Consider the following 16,174-nt stretch of genomic DNA (forward strand, 5'->3'; position numbering starts at 1 on the left):
GCTTTTTTCGGTGACGATGAAATCAATCAGCTTTTTCACGTTACGCGTTTAGGCTCACTATTCTTCAGCCATCATTAGACGTAATTCGCTAATGTGACCATTTCCTTCCTCGATCAAACTAAACAAAGTTTAATCCAAGTGTATCAACCCTCAATTTTAAAAACTGATACAAATTCTCGGGAAATTGCAAACATTGTCTCTCTTGAGCCTACTGAATTTGACATATTGTAGGCTGGACCGATCCGTTTAGTTTCCATCTTCAGTCCGCTGTAATCTTCCTCTATTTCTCTTTTTGTCTTATTTATGTGAATTTTGATATTTGACTGTTCTTAATTCGTCGTAAGTACCAAGACCAGGGGAACTTTAAGGGAGGGGACTTGAATGGATCCTCAGGTCCAATATTTGGACCTTCATATGCATAAGTTTAATTAAAGAATGGTTGGTTTGAAGTTAAAAACAGGTCGAGAAGGGAACATGGACGAAATATAGGTGAACAGTAGCAGAGATTTCCGCAAACTTGTGCTAGATTGATCGCAGGTTATCCAACAGTTTAGACTGAACAGAACGCCTTGTAACAGACGCAAACAATATACAATCAGAACGGCATTTTCAAACCTGCGGTGCTAATGAAACGACCAGGAGATAGATGGAGGGTTAGGTGACGTTGTTGGAATTGGGAAGGTGTGAGGCCTTCCAGATGACCTTATTGGTTGAAAAGAGGGCTTAGGGCGATTCGCAAGGTGATCGGCCGTGGTTTTCCAGGCACTCCGCAGTGCCCCGATCCAGGCAAAAGTCGTATCCGGAAGCATATTTCTTAGAATGCCTTAGATCCAGCAGTGCTAAGGCGTTTCGCTCTGGAGCGCGGAGATAACACTAGCAGAATCGGATAGGGCGAGGAAGTGCTTCGTGGACGGAGGGTGGCGGCGATTAAAGCTGCAACTGCTTCGGCCGAAAAAACGGTACAGATGTCCGGGAGGACTTTTACAATTCTCTCTCAATTTGACGCTTAGTCCGACAACTGGCCCAACGGCGAGACGATCTCTGGACGTACATCAGATGGTCATAGTGAGCTCACAGAGCTGGCCTGCGATGGCAGCCCTGACGGCAGATTGGGTTCGTATTCGCGTGGGGCCAGGAGTGTGGCCAACAATTACCAGCAATATATCGTCGGAATAGGCAAAGACGTAAATGTCCGGTGGAAGTGAACGAAACACACCGCTCATGGCGACAAGAAACAGAGTCACCACCGAAACGGAACCCTGGGGTACCCCAGTATCCTACGGAGATTCCTCGAATCCTGGCTTCCAGTTAGAACTTTGAAGAAGCGTCCTTAGAGGATGTTCTGAAAAAAGCAAGGATGTTGCGGAAAATCCCTCGCATGCACGATTGTTGAAGGACGAAGGAGGTCCTGTTGAATGTCTTGGAGATATCCAAAGATACCAGATCAGCGTGTTTGACCTCAGTAAGCGTTTTGCAAATGTCGCCATATTTGCAAAATATGTGCCAGTACCATACCCTGGGTAAACGCGGCGCCACATCTGAGCTCACCTTCTGTTCTAGTTTGTCGCGCAGCGCCGGTTCACCATCTTCTCTACGACTTTGGACACACCAGAGGTCTGCGAGATGGGCTGGTACTTCGTGAAACTCGGAGGAGATGCTGTTTCTAGGAATGGGGATGACCAAGCTTTTGCGCACTCTTGCGGAAGGTTGAGTCAGCCCACATTTGTGAGCAAATCAGGAATCGGATCTTGGCGAAAGGCGATAGCTTTTTGAGCATGGGGTACTCAATCTCATCGGGACCGGACGACGTTCCATTACTGTTGGGAACGATAACTCGGAAGCAAAAAAACGGTAGATTGAAGCCAGAACTTTGTGCATCTGGAAGAACCTGAAAGAATGTTGGGGACGAAATGCTACCAGCGATTTTCCGCTGAAAGTCGGTGAAGTAACCGTTCACCGACGCTAGACTGGCGAAGTACTCCCCAAGTGTGTTGGCTATCTCAGTGGGATCGGTACCCGGCCAGAAGCCATGAACAGAACAACAAATCATGATATGGACTTGATTGATATAAGAGATAAAAGAACAGGCAACAATATCAAACATTTGCACCGAAAAGTCATTTAAATATCAATATATGTTATGGATAAGAACAAACTAATGGCACATGATATTGATCACTTATTACAAATAGCATAACATGATCTTCCCATGATATTTTGGTGCAAAATTTTGATATTATTGTCTGATCTTTTATCTCTTATATCAATCATGTCCATATCTCATTTTGCTAGCTTATCAACATTTGATATTATTGAGCTATTTTCGTCTACTCGGGTAATAGTACTACCAGGTAAATCAAGGTAAGTGGTAAGTGTAAGTGCGTTGACTTTCGTCCAGAGTTCGGCAGCGAATTGAGCCGGATTGCCCGAATCGAGGAAATCCTCCCACTGTTTCCTCTTGGCTTCAAATATTACTGAACTGCTTTCATAGTGCTTTCTGAGCAGACCTGAAGAGCATTTACTTGATCAGGATGACCAGCGGGAAGTCTCCGTAGCGCTCGGAGGGCCTTTCTTCTCGCTTTAACCACTCCGACGCGTTTCATCCGACTACCAGGTGCTGGTTTGCGAGATGTTGGCAACGGCGGAATCCAGGACGGGTTTGGTGAAACTGGGAAGGCTTGTGTGCGTGTCTCGTTTAAATGTGCGTCAGAGGTGTAGGCCATAGGCTTCCCAGTCGGCGGCATATTAACGCCATCTTAGCTTCCGGGCGAGGCATGGACGGCGACAGAAATCGAAAAGTGGTTGCTGCCGGATAAGTCGGTAGACATTTCCCACTTGAGAGCGGAAAGAATATACCGGCTGGCGGTAGTCACGTCGATGGCAGTGGCTGAGTGGCCATAAAAGAAGGTGGGCGAACCGTTGTTGAGTGGTACAAGGTCTGCAGTTTCAAATAATTCAAGTAGGGCGGTACCTCTGGGATCAGAGCTAGAATCACCCCATGCCGTGTGATGCGCGTTCATGTGCCCCAAGAGGTGGACAGGGGACGAAGAGTCGTTGATTATTTTGCTTACCTTTCTAATGACTCTCGGTAGATTGCCACAGGCTAAGCAAACATTTACCACGTTAACTGGAAAACTACCTCAGAGACGGACTCCGACAACTGGGAGGTCTTCGTTAAACTGGAGTACGACGAACGGGGCATCCCGAAGGACCCCTATTGCCGCGGAATGCCGGATATTAGAACCTACCATAATAATCGACTTGTACTTTCCTCCGAGGGAGCGATCCATGGAGTTGAGTACGATCCGATTGACTTCCTGCAGGCCAATTATCTATGGCGGGCTGCCGTGTGTTAACAGTCTGATTAAGGTTATTCCAGAACTGTTGATGTTCCACTGGAGACAAAAATTTACCTCCAGGGGAAGTGTAAGGGTCGGGAAAGGAACTGATTCCTATTGTTTGTGCTATACATGGCTTTGAAGTCGTTGAATAGATGATGTGTGGTCACGTTGTATTCCTCCCAAACCTTGGTAATTACCCAGTGCAGGGCTGTAGCCAGTGCCTAAACATCTCTCTTAGTAGGCCAAATCAAGGGGCTTTGTTGTTTTTCAGCCGATCAATCTCCTCCTGGATTTCCTGGAGATTCGGAGCCGGAAGACGTATGTTCCTTACACTAGCATGGCTTGTGACCAGATTCGAAGCATCTAAAACTCTTTTCTACTAAATACGGTTGGAACATGCTTATTGGTCACATTGACCTGCCTTCCTTAAGCTTTTCGACCGCTAGGACCTTTTTGACGTCCCCGACTAGTAACTTGAACCAAGCTTCCTGTGTTCTAAGTCATTCAGCCATATATGCGTCTTGCTCTCGCTTTGCAGCTTAAGCTGACTGTTGAAGTATCAGAAGTTTCTGTTCAACATCAATACTGATATTATTTGGACCGCTCTTAAATTTGATGAACTCATCGAGGTACTTGACGACTACCCGGATCCCGGATAGTAGCCCGCCTTCAGCCTTCCCGCTGAAGAAATTCTAGCGCCATGTTACTATGAATCCAGTGCGATAAAATTGAGTCACATAGAAGGTACTGCAACCAAATCGGACTGATTTGTGCTGCTAGCAGCTAGAGTATTTGCTTGCTGTTTAGCAGCAGATTTTTGCTTCGCCCAATGATGTTTACCGCCGATAACTTTGAAGATAAATATATTGCAATTGCAATGAGTTTTCTTTATGCGAGCTGCGGTAGGTGTTCGTGATGCTGGAGAAGAAACTAAACCGTATTAGAACATGACCATTTCGTGTTAGGTTGTATTTAAAAAAAATGGCTCGCACATCCTTTTGTCATTTAGCAACCACCCACGCTATCGTTGGGTAATTCATCGTAGATAATAATGTCGCACCCCGCAAAAATGAGTGACTTGCAGATTCCATGACTCCTTTCGTTCCATAGGTCATTACGGGTGGTGGGGTTTTATCGAACCGCTTAATCTAATGTTTTTGGTAATTATTTGTTTTACATGGTGCCTTACGGCATGTACCGTCTGGCTGAAGGACGGTCGTGTCAGATCTTTTGAGAATCCCATCCACACCAGGCTAGTGAGCTTTATGTGGCACCAATTCGCCTTAGTAGGGCATGCTTACAGATACTTGAACTTTTTTATATAAGTTTAACTAAACCGCTGTCAAATCCCACCACAAGTCCAACAACTTACAATGACCTGTGATGAGGTCGTCAAACCCTATAGGACACAGTCCCTGCTGCCTCCAAATAAAAATGCATGATTGAATAAGCAGTCTACGTAAACGTAGCACATGACATTCCTTCGATAGCAATAATACATGTTCAAAACTGAATCAATATAATCTATGACGGTGATTGATTTAACACACTTCTAAAGTGACAATCTCAATCGCCTTGCTGCGACTATGCAAACCTAGCCGCCCCATCATTGATTCTTATCAAACTTTCTTTAATGTGAGTCAGCCCACGCCGCCGCACGTTCAACATTGGCACAGTGAACCATTAAATAAACCATACATATTCGAGCGCCCGGGGACCGGCAAAACGATGTTCATTTGCAATAAAACCAAGATTAATTACCGCGCGCGCTGTTTGGTTGTTGGCGTCTCGTTAGGCTTCGATATTTGTAACAAATAGCCGAGAACGCTAGTTCACGAGTTCTGTTTTGTTGCGCCGATGATATCATATAATGAGTGTTCGAAAATAGAGACCAAATTCCGGAGCTTTAAATTATAGAGAGCTGCCAGAATATTTTCCTGTAAATCTCATCGGGATTAATCAATGAATCCGTATTAGTCAGTAGTTAGTAGTCAGTCAGTATTAGTATTCATAAATCAAGGCCACAATAAATTACGCCCATTTATAAAAAAAGTTCAAACAATTCAATTTGATATTCAGAACGAGTAGAGTTATGCTTTTATTTTATTCTTCGCTCTTTTTACTTTTATTTTTACTTTTTTTATACTAATTTGATGCGAGATTAATCTAACCTGATTATCCTATTTTGGCCTTTCTCGTATTTATTATTAAAGTTTTATAGTGCAATTCATAATATGGAAAAATCATAGTTTTTTTCTTCTTGGGTTACCTTTTGTTAAGTTTTTCCACATTTGAATGATAGCAGTGATACTTTTACCATTACTAATTGAATTTCACGCCATCGAGTAAAATTTAAGTATAAATGCACTCCACCTTTTTACAACACGTGACGCAAGAATTTTAGGCATTATTGTCATCCTGAAGTGTACCTATAAGAAGACACTAATAGAAACCCAAAGAACCAAGTAGCTGTTTTGATCTTCAGCGCTTGCCATTCCAGTGATCCATTTCCCGGAGTCTACACGCGTAACCAAGATCTTAAGATTACACGCATAACCAAAGGGCTTATATTTAAAAAAACCCTGATTCATACACCCCACCATCGGTATTTTCGTGCTCGTCGTGTACTATATACAAAAGACTTGAGCAAAATTTTCTTAGCGTGTTTTTTGTAGAAATCGTATTTGGGGAACGTCCTATCATGCCTCTTAATTTGCAGTGTTCGTACGATTTTTACACTGCGCAATCCGTTGCGCTTGACCCTAAAGGGAGTTTCTTTTAAAACAGTGTCCTAAACCATAATCTGGGCAGATAGGATCACTAATCACAAAACGATGTGGTTCCGAAGAACGCTAATCACGAACAGAACGTTTTACCGAGTCCAAATGTGTTTTATATTACAACCACTGTATGTTTTTGGTCATTTTCGATATTTGCGCATATACAAGTGGTTTAATTTTTGCTTACACTGGTTAAACGTGAGGGTATTGATCCGTGTGACAAATATAATTTATTGAGCATGGGAGAGTCGATGTGCTTGCTCTGCACAAGCATTGAAATAAGTAATTTGATCCGAACGCTTTGGGTGAAATTGCTAAGTTATGAGTTTTGTCAATCGTTAATACAATGTATATGACACCTCCCCTTTTTTTTTACAAAAAAAAATAATTGAAGTGAAATGAAATTATTTTATTTTTGACAAAATTTTGGCAATTCTTCGATTTTTTTTTCTCTTTTCTTTTTTTTTTGTTTTTGCGAGTTTATTCTTTATGCTTTTACAATTCTATTTTTATGAATTACTGTTTGTTTGTTTGTGTTTTCATTAACAATAGTACAATTTGGGCTGTTGATTTCTTTTACAATATATGGGCCTAGATAGAATGGGTCTAATTTTTTTTCGTTTGTAATATAAATGTGGTCACCGATTCTCAGATCTATTGGATTAATTTTCTCGTTTACTACTTTTTGTCTACTTTCTTTTCGCTCTAGCAAATTGTCTCTAGCTAATTTGTTTGTTATATTCAGTTTAAATTTTAATTCGTTGTAATATTCCTCAAGGTTATAAATCGGCTCATGGTTTGACGTTTTTCGAAAATCAATTGGTAAATTTGCTTTATGTCCAAATACTAATTCAAACGGTGTAAAACTGTGCTCGATATGGGGTGTTGTGTTGTAGCTGAATGTATAAAATTGAATCCAATCATCCCAGTCATCTTTGTGATCATTGGTAAAACATCGCAGATACTCGTTCAAGCATCTATGATTTCTCTCCAATGCTCCAATTGTCTGTGGGTGATACGCTGTTGAAAAATTTTTGTTTTATAGATAAAAGTTATAAATTTGATCAAGGACTTCGTTGTTATACTCTGTGCCTTGATCTGTTCTAAATTCCAAAATATTTCCGTAAATCAGAATAAAATGTTCGACAAGCGCCTTTGCTATTATTGCTGCTTCTTTTGTAGGTATTGGAATACAAACTACGTATTTGGTTAGATTGCATTGTAGTGTGAGAATATACTGAGTTACCGTTTCTCGTTCTGATGTTCGGTCTAAGTGTGTCCGCTGAAAGAACTTCGAAAGGTTTTGATGGTGTGGTAGTAATAAATTGATTTTCTTTAGTATGTCGGTGAACTTTATTGATTTTGCACATATTGCAAGACTCTGACAAAATTTGCAACATCTGCTTTCATGTTTCTCCATTTGTATACTTCTCTTTATTTTCAAATACATTCTGTGCTGTCCAATATGACCTGACGTCGGGGTCATATGGAAATTCTGAAGAACTTCTTTGATTTTTTCCTGTGTTGTCAGTAGTTTTGGAGGATTGAATAATATTATTTCGCATTTGGAAATGGCTCTGTTAGTGATTTCCTTGAATGTACTAGCGCTGATTTCTTTGAAAAGTTTATCTTCGAGTGAAATGGCCAATTTATCTCTTCTATATTTTATTAAAATCTCTTCAATTTTCAGAAGAGCATACTCTAGCGCATGACTTCCGTTATTCAGAGTAATTTCAATACTTCCCAATATTTTGTATAATTATGGCTGTATACATTAAATCTTACTTGGTTTCGGTGCACTTCGCAACCAAGCTTAAGGATTTTTCTGGTCTCAGAGGGATTTTCAGTTTGCCAAGCATTAAGGTGATCAATCTTATTACTTGGTTCTTCTGATCTTAGTTTACTATTTGATTGTGAACTGTGTTGTTTTCTTGCCATTGCCCTAGTGTTGACTGTTAAAACTGATAATTTTTTCAGTTCATCTGAATTTGAAGGAATGCGCGAAAGTGCGTCTGCTCCTACATTACTTTTGCCTGAAACATATTCAATTTCAAAATCGAACTCTGCTAAATCTAAGCGCATTCGTGTTAATTTGCTAGTAGGATTCTTCATGCCGAATAGATATACTAGTGGCTTATGATCCGTACGAACTATAAACTTTTTCCCGTGTAAATAACTTTTAAAATGATTGATGGCCCAATGTATGGCCGTTAGCTCTTTTTCAATTGTTGGTTTGTTACTTTCACCTTTTGTGAAGCTTTTTGCTTGCGTAGGCGATTGGTAAATCATGGTTGTCATGTTGTTGTGAAAGAATGGCTCCACACGCTACGTTAGAAGCATCCGTAGTAAGGATAAATTCTTTCGTAAAGTCTGGGTAACGCAAAATTGTCGGAGATATCAGTAATCGTTTTAATTTCTCAAAACTGTTTTGATGTAAATGTGTCCAAGCAAATTTTACACCTTTTTCAATAAATTGTTCAAGGGCTTTGCTATATTCGCAAAATTTGGCACAAACTTTCTGTAATAATTACAGAAAGCGACGAATCGTCGTATTTCATCCGCATTTGTAGGTACTGGGAAATCTTTGATGACTTGGAATTTGCTATTGTCTGGTAAAATCCCTTTATCTGTAATACGATGTCCTAGATAAAGAACTTCTCTTCGAAAAAAGTTGCATTTTTCAGGGTTGAGCTTGAGATTATAGTACCTCAAGCGCTTGAAAACCTTTTGTAAATTGTTCAGATGATGATTTACTGAACAACCTATAATAATTATATCGTCAATATATATAAAGGCACAATCAGGATATAATCCTGCCATAGCGATGTTCATCATTCGCTGGAAGCTATTAGGGCTAATGTTTAACCCGAAAGGTAATCGCTTAAAATTGAAGTGTCCAGATGAAGTGGAAAAAGCTGTGTATTTTTTTTGCTTCCGGATCCAATGGAATCTGGTGAAATCCAGACATTAGATCCAGTGTTGTAAAATATTTAGCATTTCCTAATTGATCAAGAATTGTATCAATTCTTGGCAATGGAAATTTATCTGCCAAGATTTTTTTTATTCAACTGGCGAAAATCAACGACCAGTCTCCATTTTTTGCTATTGTTGTCCGATTTTTTTGGAACAAGTAAAATTGGACTATTATACGGCGATACTGATGGTTCTATAATATCGTCCTTCAGCATCTTTTGAACTTGTTTTTTTATTTCATCATTTTGTGAATAAATATTCTTATAATTCGGGATATAAACTGGAACGGGGTCCGTTAAGTGAATATTTTGAGTATAAAAATTGTTTGTGCTCAATTTCTCATCTGACATACAGAAGATGTCTGAATTTTGTTCGATTAATTTTTCAAAGGTTTCTGTACAAAGTGGGGAACGTTTGAAAAATCTATTTTAGAAAGCAATTTTGGTTTCGTTCATTATTTAAATTGGGTTTCGTCGCGATTTGTTCATAATTACAAAGTTCGTCGACAACGGGTTGAAAGTTCTGTATTTGTGCTTGTTTGTCAGTTGTGTTGATAAATTTTATCATAGCATTCGTTGGAGATACTATTGTATTTCCACAAAATATTCCAGGTAAAATTTCCTGTGAAAATACTATAGAATCAGAAGTAACTTTGAAGTTGGTATCTGCATTCTCTTCATCACCCCTCTCGCCTGCTGTACAGATTGTCTTGCAGATCTTCGCATCTACATTCTCTTCATATCCTTTCTCGTGTATCGAACAGTTTGATTTTCACTTCACTATTTTTCTCGTGCATCGTAATGATCGTTCACGCATTTTACTAGCACTATACAATTATTTTGTATTGTTTTGCACATTTCACTAGCATTGTACGGATTGTCTTCCTCTCTTTTGTTGTGCACCGTGCCGATGGTTTTAAACCTCTTAAATACTGGCTGCAACGATTGCGACTCAATTCCACGCAAACCATCTCTTCAATTTCTTAATGGCTGTTTTTTTCTTCATTCTCGGTAAACTGTTGCACTGCACTAACTCTGGCCGGTCGCCATATCATGCCTCTTCTTAATTTGGCAGGTTCGTGGCACGATTTTTACACTGCGCAATCCGTTGCGCTTGACCCTAAAGGGAGTTTCTTTTAAAACAGTGTCCTAACCCATAATCTGGGCAGATAGGATCACTAATCACAAAACGATGTGGTTCCGAAGAACGCTAACTACGAACAGAACGTTTATTACCGAGTCCAAATGTGTTTTATATTACAAGCTATGTGTTGCTACATTTTCGCGTCATTGCGCATATACAAAGTGGTTTAATTTTGCTTACACTGGTTAAACGTGAGGGTATTGATCCGTGTGACAAATATAATTTATTGAGCATGGGAGAGTCGATGTGCTTGCTCTGCACAAGCATTGAAATAAGTAATTTGATCCGAACGCTTTGGGTGAAATTGCTAAGTTATGAGTTTTGTCAATCGTTAATACAATGTATATGACACCTCCCCTTTTTTTTTACAAAAAAAAATAATTGAAGTGAAATGAAATTATTTTATTTTTGACAAAATTTTGGCAATTCTTCGATTTTTTTTTCTCTTTTCTTTTCTTTTTGTTTTTGCGAGTTTATTCTTTATGCTTTTACAATTCTATTTTTATGAATTACTGTTTGTTTGTTTGTGTTTTCATTAACAATAGTACAATTTGGGCTGTTGATTTCTTTTACAATATATGGGCCTAGATAGAATGGGTCTAATTTTCGATTTTCGTTTGTAATATAAATGTGGTCACCGATTCTCAGATCTATTGGATTAATTTTCTCGTTTACTACTTTTTGTCTACTTTCTTTTCGCTCTAGCAAATTGTCTCTAGCTAATTTGTTTGTTATATTCAGTTTAAATTTTAATTCGTTGTAATATTCCTCAAGGTTATAAATCGGCTCATGGTTTGACGTTTTTCGAAAATCAATTGGTAAATTTGCTTTATGTCCAAATACTAATTCAAACGGTGTAAAACTGTGCTCGATATGGGGTGTTGTGTTGTAGCTGAATGTATAAAATTGAATCCAATCATCCCAGTCATCTTTGTGATCATTGGTAAAACATCGCAGATACTCGTTCAAGCATCTATGATTTCTCTCCAATGCTCCAATTGTCTGTGGGTGATACGCTGTTGAAAATTTTTGTTTTATAGATAAAAGTTGTAAATTTGATCAAGGACTTCGTTGTTATACTCTGTGCCTTGATCTGTTCTAAATTCCAAAATATTTCCGTAAATCAGAATAAAATGTTCGACAAGCGCCTTTGCTATTATTGCTGCTTCTTTTGTAGGTATTGGAATACAAACTACGTATTTGGTTAGATTGCATTGTAGTGTTAGAATATACTGAGTTACCGTTTCTCGTTCTTATGAACGGTCCAACTGTATCCGCTGAAAGAACTTCGAAAGGTTTTGATGGTGTGGTAGTAATAACTTGATTTTCTTTAGTATGTCGGTGAACTTTATTGATTTTGCACATATTGCAAGACTTGACAAAATTTGCAACATCTGCTTTCATGTTTCTCCATTTGTATACTTCTCTTATTTTCAAATACATTCTGTGCTGTCCAATATGACCTGACGTCGGGGTCATATGGAAATTCTGAAGAACTTCTTTGATTTTTTTTCTGTGTTGTCAGTAGTTTTGGAGGATTGAATAATATTATTTCGCATTTGGAAATGGCTCTGTTAGTGATTTCCTTGAATGTACTAGCGCTGATTTCTTTGAAAAGTTTATCTTCGAGTGAAATGGCCAATTTATCTCTTCTATATTTTATTAAAATCTCTTCAATTTTCAGAAGAGCATACTCTAGCGCATGACTTCCGTTATTCAGAGTAATTTCAATACTTCCCAATATTTTTGTATAATTATGGCTGTATACATTAAATCTTACTTGGTTTCGGTGCACTTCGCAACCAAGCTTAAGGATTTTTCTGGTCTCAGAGGGATTTTCAGTTTGCCAAGCATTAAGGTGATCAATCTTATTACTTGGTTCTTCTGATCTTAGTTTACTATTTGATTGTGAACTGTGTTGTTTTCTTGCCATTGCCCTAGTGTTGACTGTTAAAACTGATAATTTTTCAGTTCATCTGAATTTGAAGGAATGCGCGAAAGTGCGTCTGCTCCTACATTACTTTTGCCTGAAACATATTCAATTTCAAAATCGAACTCTGCTAAATCTAAGCGCATTCGTGTTAATTTGCTAGTAGGATTCTTCATGCCGAATAGATATACTAGTGGCTTATGATCCGTACGAACTATAAACTTTTTCCCGTGTAAATAACTTTTAAAATGATTGATGGCCCAATGTATGGCCGTTAGCTCTTTTTCAATTGTTGGTTTGTTACTTTCACCTTTTGTGAAGCTTTTGCTTGCGTAGGCGATTGGTAAATCATGGTTGTCATGTTGTTGTGAAAGAATGGCTCCACACGCTACGTTAGAAGCATCCGTAGTAAGGATAAATTCTTTCGTAAAGTCTGGGTAACGCAAAATTGTCGGAGATATCAGTAATCGTTTTAATTTCTCAAAACTGTTTTGATGTAAATGTGTCCAAGCAAATTTTACACCCTTTTTCAATAAATTGTTCAAGGGCTTTGCTATATTCGCAAAATTTGGCACAAACTTTCTGTAATAATTACAGAAAGCGACGAATCGTCGTATTTCATCCGCATTTGTAGGTACTGGGAAATCTTTGATGACTTGGAATTTGCTATTGTCTGGTAAAATCCCTTTATCTGTAATACGATGTCCTAGATAAAGAACTTCTCTTCGAAAAAAGTTGCATTTTCAGGGTTGAGCTTGAGATTATAGTACCTCAAGCGCTTGAAAACCTTTTGTAAATTGTTCAGATGATGATTTACTGAACAACCTATAATAATTATATCGTCAATATATATAAAGGCAACAATCAGGATATAATCCTGCCATAGCGATGTTCATCATTCGCTGGAAGCTGTTAGGGCTAATGTTTAACCCGAAAGGTAATCGCTTAAAATTGAAGTGTCCAGATGAAGTGGAAAAAGCTGTGTATTTTTGCTTCCGGATCCAATGGAATCTGGTGAAATCCAGACATTAGATCCAGTGTTGTAAAATATTTAGCATTTCCTAATTGATCAAGAATTGTATCAATTCTTGGCAATGGAAATTTATCTGCCAAGATTTTTTTATTCAACTGGCGAAAATCAACGACCAGTCTCCATTTTTTGCTATTGTTGTCCGCTTTTTTGGAACAAGTAAAATTGGACTATTATACGGCGATACTGATGGTTCTATAATATCGTCCTTCAGCATCTTTTGAACTTGTTTTTTTATTTCATCATTTTGTGAATAAATATTCTTATAATTCGGGATATAAACTGGAACGGGGTCCGTTAAGTGAATATTTTGAGTATAAAAATTGTTTGTGCTCAATTTCTCATCTGACATACAGAAGATGTCTGAATTTTGTTCGATTAATTTTTTCAAAGGTTTCTGTACAAAGTGGGGAACGTTTGAAAAATCTATTTTAGAAAGCAATTTTTGGTTTCGTTCATTATTTAAATTGGGTTTCGTCGCGATTTGTTCATAATTACAAAGTTCGTCGACAACGGGTTGAAAGTTCTGTATTTGTGCTTGTTTGTCAGTTGTGTTGATAAATTTTATCATAGCATTCGTTGGAGATACTATTGTATTTCCACAAAATATTCCAGGTAAAATTTCCTGTGAAAATACTATAGAATCAGAAGTAACTTTGAAGTTGGTATCTGCATTCTCTTCATCACCCCTCTCGCCTGCTGTACAGATTGTCTTGCAGATCTTCGCATCTACATTCTCTTCATATCCTTTCTCGTGTATCGAACAGTTTGATTTTCACTTCACTATTTTTCTCGTGCATCGTAATGATCGTTCACGCATTTTACTAGCACTATACAATTATTTTGTATTGTTTTGCACATTTCACTAGCATTGTACGGATTGTCTTCCTCTCTTTTGTTGTGCACCGTGCCGATGGTTTTAAACCTCTTAAATACTGGCTGCAACGATTGCGACTCAATTCCACGCAAACCATCTCTTCAATTTCTTAATGGCTGTTTTTTCTTCATTCTCGGTAAACTGTTGCACTGCACTAACTCTGGCCGGTCGCCATATCATGCCTCTTCTTAATTTGGCAGGTTCGTGGCACGATTTTTACACTGCGCAATCCGTTGCGCTTGACCCTAAAGGGAGTTTCTTTTAAAACAGTGTCCTAACCCATAATCTGGGCAGATAGGATCACTAATCACAAAACGATGTGGTTCCGAAGAACGCTAACTACGAACAGAACGTTTATTACCGAGTCCAAATGTGTTTTATATTACAAGCTATGTGTTGCTACATTTTCGCGTCATTGCGCATATACAAAGTGGTTTAATTTTGCTTACACTGGTTAAACGTGAGGGTATTGATCCGTGTGACAAATATAATTTATTGAGCATGGGAGAGTCGATGTGCTTGCTCTGCACAAGCATTGAAATAAGTAATTTGATCCGAACGCTTTGGGTGAAATTGCTAAGTTATGAGTTTTGTCAATCGTTAATACAATGTATATGACAGTCCACAAATTACGTAACGCTTAGAGGGGGGAGGGGGGGTCGAGTGAAGTGTGACGACCCATAAAAAAATTTCAGAAGCTTCATACAAAAAGTGTGACATAGGGGGGAGGGGGGGTTGAAAAAGTCCAATTTTGGCGTTACGTAATTAATGGATCTTCCCTTGGGCAAAGGGCTTTTATCTTTTTTTGAAAATGGTTCATGCTCTATTTGATCTATCTAACCAAATTGGTTGCACCTCAAATAACTTTTCCGTTTCAGACTATCCAAGCATTCCCTGAAGTATAAGCCTTAAGGTCTACACGAACAACCCAAAGGGCTGTTATCTCTTTTTAAAATGGATCTTCATCTTGTAACCGTCGGTTCCAATGAATCGCCTGCTTTGAGCGTGCTTACAGCGGCACACTAGGAGTTAACTTTCTGAAATCTGTATGGCGAAAGGCATCTAAGGTTCGATTTCTCAAAATTAAGCACCTTCATCGGAAAAATATTTGGTAGGCGTAGTAGCGGACAACATCCTTCATAACCGGTAACAAATAGTTTTTTATGAAAAGTTCCTTATTTTGAGAAAACCCACGTTAGATGTCTTTCGCCATACAAATTTCCGGCGGTTAACTCTTGCTGGCTATTTTGCGCATATACTATAGCGCCTGGATGTGGCAGCGGCGGGTAAAAAATCAGCCACTGCCAATAATTCATTGTAACTTGTGGCTCCACCAGAATTCCAAATCAATACATTCCAAAACTTGATACTCCCGAATCAAGCATAAAAATATAATAAATGAAACAATCAGCACTCACGCTGCGACTTGAGGTATGAGATAAGCCTGTTTCACTCACACGGCCATCCGTCATGCTGCAGTGATAGATCAGTTTCGAGTCAGACGTCCGGTAAATTCGCCGTTGTTCGCCAACGCCTCCTGCCGCTGGAGTCAAACCACGCTTCCGAGGCAGCTATCCGCCATCTTCGTTGGCATCTGCTGGACTGGCTCAAAGTAGATCACTTTACCAGGTTACAGATTGAACTACCCGTATGTGGAACCGGTGGTTCCCTAACAAAATCTGTCGAACAACCACAACCGCAAGTATAAAAATCAATTTAATGCACCTAGTAGTGATACTGCCTTTCTCGCATTTAGCCAAGACACCAACCTTGTATGGTTCGATAAAACATTTACTTTATAATTTTTTAACGTAATGGTCAATCGTTATCAAATTCAATAGTGATCAATCGAATGCAACTTATTGCGAGAAAATCGGTCAAAGATTACTATATGAAAAGTTGGCTAATGTTTTTCTTAGATTTTGTGCACACACACAAAAATGGAGTGAAATGATAGCCTTTCGGTACAACTTTGTTGTACGAAAAAGGCAAAAAAACCTGAAAAAGTGACGTCACAGATATCAATCAGACGATGTTGTGAACTGAGCCAGTAGTTCCTAATTTAAAGAACATAGCCCAAGTCCTGGTGTTAGGTGGGAC

At 38.8% G+C, this 16,174-nt stretch overlaps 1 protein-coding gene across 1 annotated transcript in view; it reads right to left on the reverse strand.

The window, feature by feature from the left end:
• Positions 1-16,174, reverse strand: part of LOC134206754 (netrin-B-like) — a 74,800-nt gene that overhangs the window by 25,183 nt on the left and 33,443 nt on the right. The window contains exons 3-4 of the mRNA XM_062682481.1: positions 1,722-2,058; positions 1,549-1,663 (exon numbers count right to left, since the gene is read on the reverse strand). Coding sequence (XP_062538465.1) covers positions 1,549-1,663; positions 1,722-2,058 — 452 coding nt within the window. The remainder of the gene's footprint in view (positions 1-1,548; positions 1,664-1,721; positions 2,059-16,174) is intronic.

Source organism: Armigeres subalbatus, chromosome 1 (genome assembly GCF_024139115.2).
Source record: "Armigeres subalbatus isolate Guangzhou_Male chromosome 1, GZ_Asu_2, whole genome shotgun sequence".
In the NCBI taxonomy this organism is placed as follows: Eukaryota; Metazoa; Arthropoda; class Insecta; order Diptera; family Culicidae; genus Armigeres; species Armigeres subalbatus.